The sequence below is a fragment of the Coturnix japonica genome, chromosome 19 (genome assembly GCF_054131305.1).
Source record: "Coturnix japonica strain WE chromosome 19, WE-NBRP24, whole genome shotgun sequence".
In the NCBI taxonomy this organism is placed as follows: Eukaryota; Metazoa; Chordata; class Aves; order Galliformes; family Phasianidae; genus Coturnix; species Coturnix japonica.
Genome location: NC_140681.1, coordinates 6,180,671 through 6,194,847, shown reverse-complemented (window position 1 = coordinate 6,194,847; position 14,177 = coordinate 6,180,671). Strand labels below are relative to the sequence as shown.

General features: G+C 50.5%; 1 protein-coding gene across 8 annotated transcripts in view; it reads left to right on the top strand.

Moving 5' to 3' along the window:
• Window positions 1-14,082, top strand: part of ZHX3 (zinc fingers and homeoboxes 3) — a 33,170-nt gene extending 19,088 nt beyond the window's left edge. Inside the window, exons 3-6 of one of the 8 annotated variants that reach the window (XM_085520253.1) lie at window positions 334-443; window positions 2,769-2,896; window positions 5,220-8,157; window positions 8,977-14,082. In XM_085520253.1, coding sequence (XP_085376379.1) covers window positions 5,382-8,157; window positions 8,977-8,987 — 2,787 coding nt within the window. In that variant the 5' untranslated portion in view covers window positions 334-443; window positions 2,769-2,896; window positions 5,220-5,381 and the 3' untranslated portion in view covers window positions 8,988-14,082. Of the gene's footprint in view, window positions 1-333; window positions 444-2,320; window positions 2,622-2,768; window positions 2,897-4,253; window positions 4,509-5,219; window positions 8,158-8,976 lie in introns of those variants that run through there. The other 7 variants (XM_015881433.2, XR_014935943.1, XM_085520255.1 and 4 more) reach the window with 7 other exon arrangements.
• The last annotated feature ends 95 nt before the right edge of the window (window positions 14,083-14,177 follow it).

The window sequence follows — 14,177 nt, the reverse complement described above, 5'->3', positions numbered from 1 at the left end:
AGAGCAGATCTGTAACACAGCCCTGAAAGAGGGTTTTGTTTGGAGATGTCACAGGGGTGTGATTGCATAATGCTCGTTTGGTCCCTGATCAAATGGATGAGAGCAGAGGAAAAAGAGAGAGCGAATGAGTGTTGGTGATGTTCAAACAGAAGCACGCGGAGCTCAGAGGGATGATCGGTGGTTTGGGTTTGATGTGTGTTGTGTTTTTTATTCCCGACGTTCTGCTGAAATATAGCACGCAGGCTTGTCTCTGAGGGGGGCACGTTGCCAGTAGTCTAAAGGTTATATTATCCCAGTGACCTATTTTTATACTCTAATCGCATTCTGTTTCAGGCACCCCTCTCCAGCTCCCATCTCGCTTGGGTTTGTGCTCGGCTGAAAAAGAGTGGAGATAATTACCATCGGTCCCCGGGTGCCAGCACACAAAAGCAGCCTCTGCCCAGGTAACAGTGACGAAGGCGCAGTGCTGCTATTCTGGAAGTAAAGCTCAACCCACAGACTTATCTCCCAGATTGGAAATAGCTTGAAACAGGTCAATGAAATACTGCAGGGTGGAGGAGAGGTCTCCTCTTAAAGGCGCATTTGAAATGGAGAGGTGCAGCAGCCTATAGAAGGGTGAGATCCTAATGAATAGCTCTCTTGCACTGCTCTGAATGAAAATGACGCCCGTCTGTTTGAGGCCTGCCAAGAAATGGAGAATGCAGGCGATTGTTTGGGCCGCGGGGTCTGCTGCCTGCAGCCCAGCCATGCAGTGCAAAGCCAGGCTTGGGCTGCAGCGTGCCCCGGCAGTCGGCATAAAGAGAAATTGTTCCTTAGCACAAATGTTGGCTGTGCGACGCAGCTCGGAGCTCGGAACTGCTGCAACCGGTGCGTGTGTTTGTACATTGGTGTGGTGTGAGACAATAAGACATGGAGAGGCTGTTACTGCCCGCGGGGCTTGTCTGGGGCTGCTGGTGCTTTATGGCTGGCTGAGAGCACCAGCAGTGGCAGAGCCCCAGTGATCTGCAGTGGAGGAGAAGGTGTCCTGAGCTGTTCGTTCATGGGAACTTGCAGTTCCCTGTGGGGTTAAACCCAGCTGAATGTTGTGTGCGGGCCTTGCTGTGTGCTGAGACCAGGCTGCGGGTGGCAGGTCGGTGGCACTGCTGTCCCCATGCTGAGAAGCAGCAGTTGCCCTGCTTACAGCTCCCTGTTGGGGTGTGATGTGCTGCGCACCCTCACCCCACATTGTATGGTACCCAGTGCCTGTGACTTGAGACCCATGGCTGATCAGAGATGTTGGGGACAGACCTCACCTCTCCTTAGTCTGGAAACATCAGGAGCCCGCGGCCTTCCTGCCTCCTGCCAGCCCCAACAGGGCATGTTTTGGCAACAAGCTGGATAATTAGTGTAACTGGTAAACTCCTACATGATTTCTCATGAAAGGACTAAAATGAAAAACAAATGTTAATGACTAACCCAAGAGGAAAAGCCCTGGCACTGCAGGGCTAGTGGCAGCAGTAGGGGCTGCGTCCTCAGGGCTGTGGGCACCAGGTGCTCCCTCCCCTGCCAGCACCCAGGTAACTGCAGCCTGAGTTGGGGTTGGGACCACCCTTTGTGGTGCAGAAGATGGCAGGGGGAGGCACTGGCCCTGGGCTGCAGGGCACAGGGATGTCCTCATTGCTGGGCTTTGGCTGCTGCTGGAGGGCCTCGATGACTTCCCAACGGAAGGACTGCATCTTCTACACCGTGCTGCAGGTAGTAAAGGGGGAGCTCTCAAGTGTCAACTATTCTTCTTTAATTTTCTTTTTCTTGTGATATCAAGTGGGGCCTGCAGTGTTTCAGCTGAAAAACAAGCCGCTGTTGTTTGAAGTGCCAATATTGTGCTTGGCTCCGCATGAGACAGAAACATCAACTTTGTCCCTGACCTGGGGAGTGCGTCTGCCTGCCTAACAGGCACAGAAAGCATTGAGAAAACTGTTATTTTACTTCTATTTTGGTGCTGATCTTTTTTTCCCCCCCCCTTTAAGTGAGCATTTACCCTCTGGCAGAGCTGCCTGCAGCAGGACTGCGCCATCCGATGTGTCCCTGGTGCGGATGGCTGCTGGTGCTGCGGGCTGGTTTTCTCCTCGTTGTTTCTAGGGGAGGTTTGCAAAAGGTCACCGAATTAATCTTCTAACTGGGGACCTTGGCACCACGCAGAATGAGTGTTTTGCATTAACGACCGAACTCATTAATTCACTGAAACATTTAAAACCAAACCAGTTGTATCCAGCCAAGCTGGAAAAAGCTGAAAGTTCATACTCAGCAGTGCCGATTTCGAAACCTCCCTTTGTTAATCTCTGCAGAAGCGCAGTTTCTGAAGCTCTGAGCTCCCTCTGACTGCTCTCTGGGCATTGTTCTCCTGGGCGATGCAGAGCGGCTGTGGGGCCGGCGGTGCTTCCTGGCCCGGTTGGGTTGGGGGCTGCCTGGAGCAGAAACTCTGCACTGTGTTCTGGGACTGAGATCCTGAGTTTAACAGTTTCCATCTTCCTCCTCCGTTCCTCCTTTCTGAGCAACCAGACCTGGCCCGAGGCTCCTGGCTGCCTGCCCGTCTGCTGTGAGCTCTCTCTGAGCATCTCTGGTACCAAATTCCTCCGCTTGAGGTCAGTTTGCCTTCACATTTCCAACATCCGAGACAGGTTTAAGTCCACGGGGTCATGGGGTGGTGGCTGCTGCTTGCTGTGCTGCCTCGCTGTTGAATTGGCAGGTGCGGATTAGAGAGGACGATCCTTTTTTCTTCTTGTCTGCAGGGTGGATGTTGCATTCAGCTCATCTTTCTTCCAGTTAATCATAGGAATACATAGGAAATCAAGTTCTTCTCACATGGCTGTGCAGATGGGTCTGAGGCATTCGCAGTGGTGGCAAGCTGAACTCCACCGTAAGGCTGCTTTTTAATTGCACATTTTTTCTGCTGTTAATTTAACCTGTCCATTAAAATAGCCTTGCTTATTTCAGTGGCAGAGATCAGCGAATCGTGCATTCTATTATATATTATTGCTGTATTAAAGGAGTTAGTACATTCCAGAAGGTGAGCAGTGAATAAAACATGTTCTTAACATGTGGTTATGCAACTGTTCCATGGAAATGAAGCGGACAAACAGTACACTCCATTAATTTCTTTTACCAGTAAATTGGCGCTCTGATGCACTTCCAGCCAGATTTGCAATCTGTGTTCTCAGGTGGCATTAATATTGGATCCCCAGCAGGAGAGCTGCGTTGGCTGCGCTGCCCTGATTGCATTTTTAACAAAACTCATTGGAGAGAGCACTTGAGCACGATGCAAACGTGCTGGTAAATGAAACAGGGAGCTTTTAGGTTCTCCATAGGTGGGTCAGATCCTGCACGTTTACCCAACATAATACTGACTGCATGCTCTGAAGAGGCACTCCGCTAACAGGGCACAATGGGGGTCTTTGTGTATCTGGGTTGCTCTGTATCAAATTCACTCTGTTGACAGATAAAATATAACCTTTTTGTGGAAACTCTGTAACCACAACGTGAGCTCTGTCTGGGACTTGAGCTGCCTCCAGTACTGGGGGTGGATGCTGGAGCTGGCAGCTTGCTGGAAGGGCCCGGCAGTTCCTCCTTGCTGTGTATCAGAGGCTGCCACACCGCCAAACTCCAGCCTGGAAAGGTGTATTTTGTCACCCTCAGGCTGCTCTTATTGGTTTTTTTTCCTAATTGACTCAACTTAGAAAGGTCACCGTATCCAGCTAGGTTGTGTAATATTTAACTTAGCATCAAAAATGAGGATCTTGGGATTGGTGTCAAATGGATGCTGTTCCCTGCTGAATAGCAGAACCCATTCATAGTCATCCAAGTATTCCACTTGCGAATGCTCATGAATAGCTTTCTGGCCCTCTGTAAGGGAAGGCTGGCCGCGAGGAGGTGAGAGAGGAGCAGCATAAAGCAGGTATTGAGAACACGCAGCTTGCACCATCCAAATGCAGCGCGCTGCTTTAAGGCTGTTTCATTTATAGGTTTGTCAAAGTTATAATTTCTTGCTTTTTTGTGAATCTCTATCACAGCAAACAGCGTTTCCCAGTGCCAAGTCCAAGTCCAGTGATGACTAACGCTATTTACAGTACTGTTTTGTAATCTCAGATCAGCCCACATTAACGGGAAGTTATGTTTTCCCATCAATCTTTTAAATCATGCCCGAGAGTTGCTGAGCCCAGAATTGCCCATCTGGGCTCTCCTGTTTGTAAGCTGACATCATTTTTTTTTTTCGCCAGAATGATATTTCAAAAACTTTTAAAGAAGTAGTGATGGAGGTCAGACTGTACTCCCCCGGTTTGATTTTAGCATTAGGATCTCTGTCCTAAAAGCTGCCATCAAAATGCAGCAGAGTTGGCACTGCGCGTGCATCACAAAGTCCTTTCCTAGCTGTGTTTCTCTAAGCACGGGGCAGAACGTATGTGGTAGAGGAGCTCTGGAAGCCCAGCTGCTCTGAAGGGTGGGAGGTGCCTCTGGGCTCATTGGGCAGGATGGTAAGTTGTTTTTTTTTTTAAGTTCAGGTTTTTTTACAAGTGTAAAGCTGGTTTCCATCAAGTGTTGTGATGGGAAGCAGGCAGGAGCCCAGCAGGCTCTCCCTGCACAGTGCTGGTTTAGGGCATGGCAAGGGGACATGCTGGTGTCTGTGCTTCTCAAATGAGGACGTGGTACAGCCTATGAAAGAGGCATTGCACAGTTGTGCTGCACGGGTAGGAAAGTTGCATTTTGCTGCTCACTGCATGGGAGGGTGCAGAGCTGAGCAGTGAAATGGAGCTGAGCGTGCACAGCACCACAAATACCTTGCATTCCTTCACAAGAGATTATGGGGGAAAAAAGTCTTCAGCTCTGCCTTGCAGCACCCATGGGTGCTTACAGCACTGCTGTGTGTGGAGCTGGGTACTTTATAAAAGGGTGGAACTGGAGGAGGCTGGGGTTGTGAGCTGGACTGGGAGGGAGGTGCGGTTTGAGCAGCAGGTTGGCTCCGCTGCCACAGCATGGCTGGCTCCAGCTGGCGTGTTTGTTTTTCGAACAGGTAGTTCATAGTCTGTGAGTCTAAAAATATGGGAAATCCAAGGTCAAGTTAATTTATTTATTTATTTTTCCAGCAAAAGGCACTGAAAGTGATTTATTGAGTGAAACGGTTAAATACAGTTGTGCTTTGTGTGATGCCAAGGGAAATAACCCCGCCTCCCTCTCCTTGTCCTCAGGTTCAGTGGCAAATATGAACATTTGTCAACATTTGACATCAGCTCCTTGGGACATCATGAATTTGCTGGAATCTAGAAGACAGAGCACTTGCAATAGCGCTTTTTAAATGTTAATTTAATTTAAGTTAAAGAGAAATAGTATCATCTGGATTAATCGTAGTGATGGCTAGCAAAAGGAAATCCACAACTCCTTGCATGATCCCAGTAAAAACACTGGTGCTTCAGGAGACCGAACTGGAGACCGTCGAAGAGGAACCTGAAGAAGCACAGCAAGATGCTCCTGCTGAAGGGTTGGCCCAGAGCAATGCTGGTGCCACCACCAGCAGCAGCGAAGCATTGTCCAATGGGTACCGCAGCATCACCGATGGGGACACTTACATCTGCAAGGGTTGTGACTTTGGGTCTCAAGATGTTCAGCATTTCTTCAGGCATCTGGACTCTGAGCACTCAGACTTCAGCAAAGAGCCCACGTTTGTGTGCGTTGCGTGCAACTTTCTGGTGAAGAGCCACGAAGGGCTTTCACAGCACAATGCAGAGTCGCACGGCAGTGAAACGAGCTTTGTCTGGAGGGTGGCTAAGCAGGACAGTCATACTGTCGTGGAGCAGAGCCTCTCGGATGCTGCTGGCAGCCACGACCCTCCAGGAGAGGTCCCTGAGGAAGTGGTGGATGGTCAGTCTGAAATCATCATCACCAAAACCCCCATCATGAAGATAATGAAAGGCAAACCTGAGGCCAAAAAGATCCACACTCTGAAGGAGAGTGTGCCCAGTCAGCTGGGTGCTGAGTCGGAGGCAAAGGACGGAGAGGCTTCATTTACCAGCAACTCGGTGCCGGTCAGCCAGGCCACCGCGAGTGCCACAAAATCATCTCATGTAGTGAATGGCTCCATCATTGGAAATGTGCCTGTTCTGCCGGCGGGCGTTGCACAGCTTGTTTCACTGCAGCAGCAGCCTCCCCTGCATCAGCAGCTACCTACGTCCAAGTCCCTTCCCAAGGTGATGATTCCCCTGAGCAGCATTCCCACGTACAATGCAGCCATGGACTCCAACAGCTTCCTGAAAAACTCTTTCCACAAGTTCCCCTACCCCACAAAAGCCGAGCTCTGCTACCTGACCGTGGTGACAAAATACCCTGAAGAGCAGCTGAAGATCTGGTTCACTGCTCAGAGGCTGAAGCAGGGCATCAGCTGGTCCCCAGAGGAGATAGAAGATGCCAGGAAGAAGATGTTTAACACGGTCATCCAGTCCGTGCCGCAGCCCACCATCACGGTGCTGAACACGCCGTTAGTTGCCAACCCTGGCAGCGTCCCGCACCTCATCCAGGCAACTCTGCCAGGCCATGTGGTGGGGCAGCCTGAGGGCACGGGTGGGCTGCTGGTCACACAGCCCATTATGGCCAATGGGCTGAAGGGCACCAGTTCTTCCTTCACCTTGGCAGTGAGCTCCGTCCCCAAGCCCCCACCGGCAGCACAGCACAGCACAGTGAGCTCCGGCAGCGCCTCAGCACTGAAGGTGGTCACAGCCACCCCGTCGGTGCTCACCGCCTGCCCAGCCATCTCCTCACAGACTTTCCTGGATCCCAACGTCTTCAAGAACAAGAAGTCCCACGAGCAGCTCTCTGCCTTGAAGGGCAGCTTCTGCAGGAATCAATTCCCTGGGCAGGCTGAGGTCGAGCGGCTGACAAAAATAACTGGCTTGTCCACAAAGGAGATTCGGAAGTGGTTCAGCGACAGGAGGTACCACTACAGGAACGTGCGAGGCGGCAGGGCCATCTTCCCCGGAGACAGCACTCTTGACTCTCTGCCTGAAATTCCCTTTGAAGTGCCTCCTAAAGGAGCGGAGCTGACACCTGCGGCTGCGGCCACACCGGTCCTGCAGCACCCGGGCAGGCGGCAGTCATGGCACCAGGCACCTGACTTCACAGCTACCAAGTACAAGGAGCGCGCGCCGGAGCAGCTGAAGGCCCTGGAGAGCAGCTTTGCCCAAAATCCTCAGCCGCCGGAGGAAGAGGTGAATCGCTTGAGGGGGGAAACGAAGATGACACGGAGAGAGATTGACAGCTGGTTCACAGAGAGGAGGAAGAAGAAGGTGGTGGAGGAGAGTAAGAAAGTGGAGGAAGCAGGGCAGCAGCAGGAGGAAGAAGAGGCTGAGAACGGCCGTGGGGAAGGAGAAGACTCTCTGGATGACCTGAGGGCGCTGGGTGAGAACGGCTCGCTCGATGCCTCCGCCAACAACCCCAACTCAGCCGAGCGCAAGGTGAGTCCCATCAAAATCAACCTGAAGAAACTCCGTGTGACAGAATCCAATGGCAAGGGAGAGGCCCCCGGCACTGCTGCAGGTGAGAAGGGGGACAGCGGTGGCAACCTGCCCCCCAGCCCTCCCAAACCCAAAATGAACTTTAAGAAAACAGCCCAGCAGCGGCACTTACTGAAGCAAATGTTTGTGCAGACACAGCGGCCGACGAACCAGGAGTACGATGCCATCGTGTCGCAGACCGGCCTGCCGCGGGCCGAGGTCATCCGCTGGTTCGGTGACAGTCGGTACGGCTACAAGAACGGGCAGCTCAAATGGTATGAGAACTACCGGCGTGGCATCTTCCCCCCGGGTCTCTTGGAGGTGAGCACAGCAGGGCAGGAGGTGCTGGAGGAGCACTACAAGAAGCACAAGGCGCTGCGTGAGGATGATCTGCCCGGGCTCTGTGAGCGCACCCAGCTCAGCGCCCAGCAGGTGAAGGTGTGGTTTGCAGCGAAGGCGGAAGAGGAGACCCGGAGCAGCTCTGAGGATGCCTTCTCCAGCAGCGAGCAGACGGGGAGCCAGAAAGGGCCGCCTGATGCTGGCTCGGAGGTGTCAGAGAACAGTGAGCCCTGGGAGCCAGGCGGTCCAGAGGGGGCATCTGAGCCCCCTGGAGCCCCTGTCCAGCCACCCATCACACAGCTTGGTAAGGGCCTGAGGGCAGGGGGATGTGTGCTGGGCACTCTGCTTCCCACTGGAAGCTGAGGCTATTCGGGTTTAAACTGAGGAAGCCCTTCCCTGGATAGGGGATCATGGCAGGGCTGTAAGAAGCACCCAGCTCCAAAGCCACATCCTGGCTTTAGGGGTAAAACCAGCAGTGTGCCTTGTGCATATACCTTCCCCTGGGGGAAAGTGGCCTTTAGGTTTATTTCTGAAGCGGTGGCTGTTTGAGAAGAAAGGAGTCTGGCTGCTGTTTGCCAATACTGACAGCAACTTCTGCCATGGTCCTGGGCGGCACATGTGCCCTTGTGTGCCCACATTCCATGCCTGTGCAGAGCAGAACCTCTCCCTGCCCTGTCCTACTCCTGTTTTGAACCTCTGCTGGCTCACGTGATATGAGCATCATTCATCGTTATCTGGAACAGGACAAGGCCTGGGCATTGGTAGAGACTAAGAAGAAGGAGGGAACATGCAGGGCCAGTGTGTCACGTACATCTGCTGGGTCTGACCCTTCTTTAGAACTTACTTTTGAATGGTGTGTGCAGAAGAGGGGAGGTTTCCACACTATGTCCCTGCTGGCACCCTCCAACATGGCATTCTGCTATACCGTGAGGTCCCATGGCCTGGCAAGGCACGTCAGGCATCCCGCTCCATCCCAACTGGATGCTGGGGCCAGCTCTGCAGCTGCTCCATCAGGGCTCCTGGCTTTGCTATCATGAGGTGCACCTGCATCCTCTGTTCCCCAGCTGTAGGTCCCTGCAGCATGATGGAGCATCTCTGACACCTGTGTTGTGTTTTTTCCTAGAAACAGACTGAAATCAAACCACTTGTCCCAGAGGATCCACTCTTACTTTTAAGAAGTTTTTGGTCTTTAAGAAGTCGATGGGCCGGTCTGAGAACAGACGTCAGGAGCAGGACGTGGTGATAAAGCACTGCCATAAATGAGATCTTTGAGTGCAGCACGAGAGAGAGTGCGAGCGCAAACTGGGCACTGAGTGCAGAGCTCTGGTCCAGCCCAGGAGACGGCTGAGGGCTGGCAGAGATTGGGGCTGTGGCCCAGGAAATAGGATGCTCTTGTTTGCTTTACATTGGACAGACTTTCAGATTTCATATTCATATACCAATGCCTACAGCTGCCTATACAAGCATAACGAATCTCAGACATTGTGTAAACAAGGTCATTGCTTAGATATGGACTATTATGGCACAATACATTTTTTTTTCATCTGTCCATTAAGGTGTTTGTTCTCTAAAGGCTGGCATGGCTGCATATAACCTCTCTGCCTTTTTCAGTCCCTGAGCTCTGGCAATGAAGAGTTCTGCAGGATACACACGTGTGTGTATGTGTGGGCGCGTGTCAGAAAAGGTACCTGAGAATGAACGTCTTGCATTAAGGCCAGGTGGGAGCTCATTGTTCATCCTTAGGGGTGAGGTCAAATTTAGCATTGCATGCTCTTCATTAAGCAGCAGCAGGAGAGGGAGTTCGGTGTTGTTTGTCCCTTGTTGGCCAAAAACGCGTTCCTTTTTGCAGTTGGAGACTGACTGCAGCAGGCTGTTCAATCTCCAAGTCTCCCTTTAATCACTGAGAACTAGCACATCATAATTTTTCCATCCTGACCTGGAATCCTTTTCATTGTTCGAAGAGAACAAGCCGTTCTTCAGAGGACAAATACGGAGAAGCACAGAGCTGCTGAGAGTGGTTCAAGCCATTGTTGTCTCCAAGGGCTGTGCGAGGCAGCAGCAGTCAGGAAGTTTCCCACTTTCAGCCCTCTGTGACTATGAGGATTGTCCAGCAGCGGTGCTGATAACTTTAACTATTTACTTTTTCCATTTTTGGGGTTTTTTTTCCATCCACAGCAGTTCTGCCTTCATGTGACAGAGCCAAGCAGGTTTCTCTGTTAACCTCTGCTTCCAAACCCTGCTCCTTTTTGACGTGCTCCCATTGTCTCAATGGTTGCTGTGTGATGCAGCTGCATGAAGCATTTTTTAATATCCTTCCGTAGCATAACACAAGGTCTGGAGGAGGCCTGAGCTACAGCCCAGCCCAGTGCTGTGTCAGACCGTCCTGTCAGAAACTAATCACTTCCCAGCTCAAAATTGGTTCCATGTCTTGCCTTCACTTTTGCTCTTGGAAGGCTGCTCCAGAGCTCCGCTGCCTTTGAATGGTTAGAAACTTCCTTTAGATTTCTAGTTTGAGTTAATTCGTGGCCGGTTCGTTCCTGGTTTGTTTTGGAGCCAACATTGTCCCTTAACTTAAATAGTTTTTGGTGTTTACCCGCTGATGTATTTATGGAGAGTAGTCACAGCTCCTTATTTTTGCCAAGCTTTTTCTGTAGAAGGGTTTTATTTAGTGAGAGCTTTTTAATGTGGGAGACTTTATTGTTGGTGGTAAATGATATTTATTAGAAGGGTGGGTAGCAAGCCTCAAAGGATCAGATCCAGAGGTTTACAAAAAAAAAAAATCTGTTTTAAAAACAAAAAGCTCTTTCAGGACCTCTTCCAAAGATGGTGTCTGATTTCTACCTTTAATTTCTTTTGCTTTTCCACTTTGTTCTTTCTCCCCTCTTCATGAGGCTGCCCGAAGTTCTGGGAGAAGCTCTCTCTGCTGCAGGGGTTTCCCATGGTACATGCCTGCCTGGTGGGCGCTCGGATGCAGACACATTGTTGTAACCCCCCTTAGCAGTCGCAAATCCTCCCCGGGATGCCATGAGCTAGAGCAGGCTCTAATTCCTCTCTGCAGCAGCACTGCTGTCTGCATGCCTTGGTTGGAGGCACAGCAGCAATGCCACCACCACCCCATGTTGCCCAGGAGATGGGGGACAATGGGGGTGCTGCCAGAGACAAGCCAGAATGGAGTGTGGGTGCATGTCCAGTGCTGCCTTCAGAGAACAAATGCAGGTAGGTAATTTACTATTGTCTATGTACGTGCAGGTTTATTTAAGTACACATATATACAGTTCAGATATGCCATTGATTCTTTATTGCGTTAAGAGGTACATTAAAAATGTACACTTCTACTAACTACTCGCTATATAAATATGTTGGAAATGTAGTTCGCCCATTCAGGGCGGTTTTCTGTGGGGTTTTGGTGTGTGCACTTAAAGGCCTGCGGCTGATTGGAAGAGTGATCCTCATCTACAGAAGTGCTTAAGGATGGTGGTGTGGAGTGGGCCCTCCGAACTGTTTTCCCATGCACTAGCTGAAACGTTTTGCACTCGGGTTGTTTTTTTGGCCAGTTTTCCAGCAAAATGATGAGAAGCCTCGCAAGTTAAAGGGAGAATTTCCCGGTGTACACAGAAAAACAGCCTTGAGGGTTGGAAGCTGCTGAGGGTTTTGAGCTTTGTCTGCATGCATTCATACAAGCACAGCAGGAGTTTTCTTTCTTTTGGGGCAGAGGAATTCTAAGAAGTGGTTCCATGCAGGCTCCCCCCGTCCGCAGGGCTGAGCTGTGCGGGGCGGGGAGATGTAAGGACAAAAACCAACATAAAAAGTAAACCGAGTTTGCTTTCTGACTCCCACACATTCCTCGTTAGCTGCATTTTTTTTAGTTGACTTGAAATCTCCATGGAAGTATAAGCTGAAGGGGAGAGGGTTTAAGCTCTGTGGTCTTCTGTTTCCTTATCACATCAGTTTTGAAGCTAAAGAGAAGCAGGTGTCATCTCCAAGCAGACTGAGGTTAGGGGCAGGATATTAGAAATTGTGTGTTTGCATCTGGAGCTTGAATAGTGGAGGTGGCTCACCAGTCCCAGCACAGCTCTCCTGGTGGTGAGGGGAGGTGTCACTGTAGTCCTGCTCTTAGTGTGAATATTTATCATCATCAAATCAAAGATGATGTCTCGAAAGGCGGAACGCAGGACAGAGGTCATGTAGCCAGCATTAGTAGGGAAGGGAAGTTACTTTCTTCACCTCCATCAGCTGTGTGTGAGCCTGGGCTCAGTAAGCACAGCAGTGAGCATCCTTTGTAATCCATGTGAATCTTGTTACTTCTGTCTTTGAGGCTGCTTAGATTCAGGTCGCAATCCAATTGCTTAATAATCCGAGGCTCTGATCTGTGCTGTGCCTGACTCGCTCACCTACAGGGCTCTGGTTCTCCCAGTGCAAGATTAATCCATATCATCAGCCAAGCTGTTTCATTTCTCCATTTGCTTTGTGCTCTACGTGGGTTGCTAATTCTTCTGTTCCCTAATTAGCATCCTGGAGATCATTCCTTTTTAAAAATTATTATTTTTTTTAAACAGAACACTAAACCATGATTTACGGGCTCCCATTTCCATCTGTCTGCGAGCTGAGCATTGCTGCCCATCAGGCTCACAGCCCCGGCAGGAGGATTGAACACAGCCACATGTCCTGCAGCAGTCAGTCAGCATGCAGAGCTCCAGTGCAGGTATTTAAGGCGGCTGTGTCCCCTCCTGCTGGGGGATTCTATTGGGCAGCTGTGATCTGAGCCCCCCCCCCCCGCAGCTCAATGCAGAGCATTGCTCACAGAGCTGGAGCTGCAGGGCATCTGCTTGGCTGTTTGCTGGGCTGGTTTTGCATTCCGTGTTTGGGCTGCTGTTTGTTTTTTAATGAAAAGTAATGATTTTTGGTCGTGGGTGGGGGGGAGTTTTGCGCTCCTCCTTCCCTGCAGTCCTGCTATCTGAGACAGTTCAGAGATGTGACCAGAAGATGTTTGGAAGCCGCTGGTGTCACTGGGGAAGGGAAGGATGACTTCAGCACTCAGGCACAGATGGGAACGTTGATTTCTTTCTCCTGCTTCCCAAATAACCCTGGCTTCACTCTTCAAATCCATCTGATTCAGCTCGCTGCATAACCTCCATTTTAATTGCTCAGTTGATCCGAGGGGATTGGCCTTGCAAGCTGTACTTTCCTGTTTTTTTCTTGCAAGTTCAGTTTGTGCTGTGTGCCAGGATTGCTGCACTGGCATCACAAGCCGTTAGAGCAGGGCAGGTGAGCGCTGTTAGTGCAGCAGCAGCAGTTTTCCCTTTCTTTTTCTCTCATTGCCTATTGCAGCAGAGCGCTCTGCTGGCTGCCCTTGGCCAGATGTGGATGGTGTGGCCGAAGCCACAGAGGGTGGGTCAGGAGGGCTCTTGCTCACTGGTGCTAGCGAAGGTTGGGCTTAGGAATCCGTGGCATAGAAAACTTCTTGCTATAAATTGCACTTTCTGTCTGCCCCATCTGGCTGGCGGAGCTCCTGGGTACGTGGCTGTGACTCCCCTTGCACATACTAACATTGCACTAAAGAGAGACTTTGGGAACGGCGTGTTGATCACAGCAGACCACAAAGTCAGCCTAATGGGGGTCTCTTTTTTTTTGGTTTCTTTTGGTTTTTAATTTTAATTATTATTATTTAGAAATCATGCTGGTGCTGAATGACCTGGAATTTTTTTTTTTTCTTTTTTTTTTTTTTTTGCTTGGATTTATCCAAAGGAAAATGTTAATTGTAGCTGCACAGGGACCTTTCATAAGGGTGGCTATGCAGCTGGGGGCAGAGCAGCAGCTCTGCTGTGTCTTTGTACCGGGGGGGGGGTTCCAGTGGGTTCTTAAGTGTTTTTTAAGACCACGATTTGAGTTGGTCACCTTGGCAGCCGGGAGAGGCAGGAAATAGTTTTTACTTTTGGTAAAGGTTTTAAAGAAGAAAACAAAACAAAAAGTGAAGCTGCCTGTGACTGTGGGCTGTGGCTGTGACTCGGGCTGGGGTAGCTTGCACTGCTATGGACTTTACTGCTCTCATTCCGAGGGCACGAACTCCCTGTAGCAACAATGCCACTTCTGAGAAGTGAACGGCAAGTTTCCCTTCCTTTTGTATATGTGAACGTGAGGGTGGGAGAGGGAAAGAGCTTGCTTGTACAGTTTGTTGAAATGAAACCAGACATTTTTGGTTGTTCCTAAATAAAGAGTGTAAAATACAAAAGAGAGTCAGCTGGTGATTGCGGGGCTGCATCCCCACATTGCAGCCCTACCCCACTGCCACTTCTCACCCCCCACCCCAGCTGTAACCATGGGGCT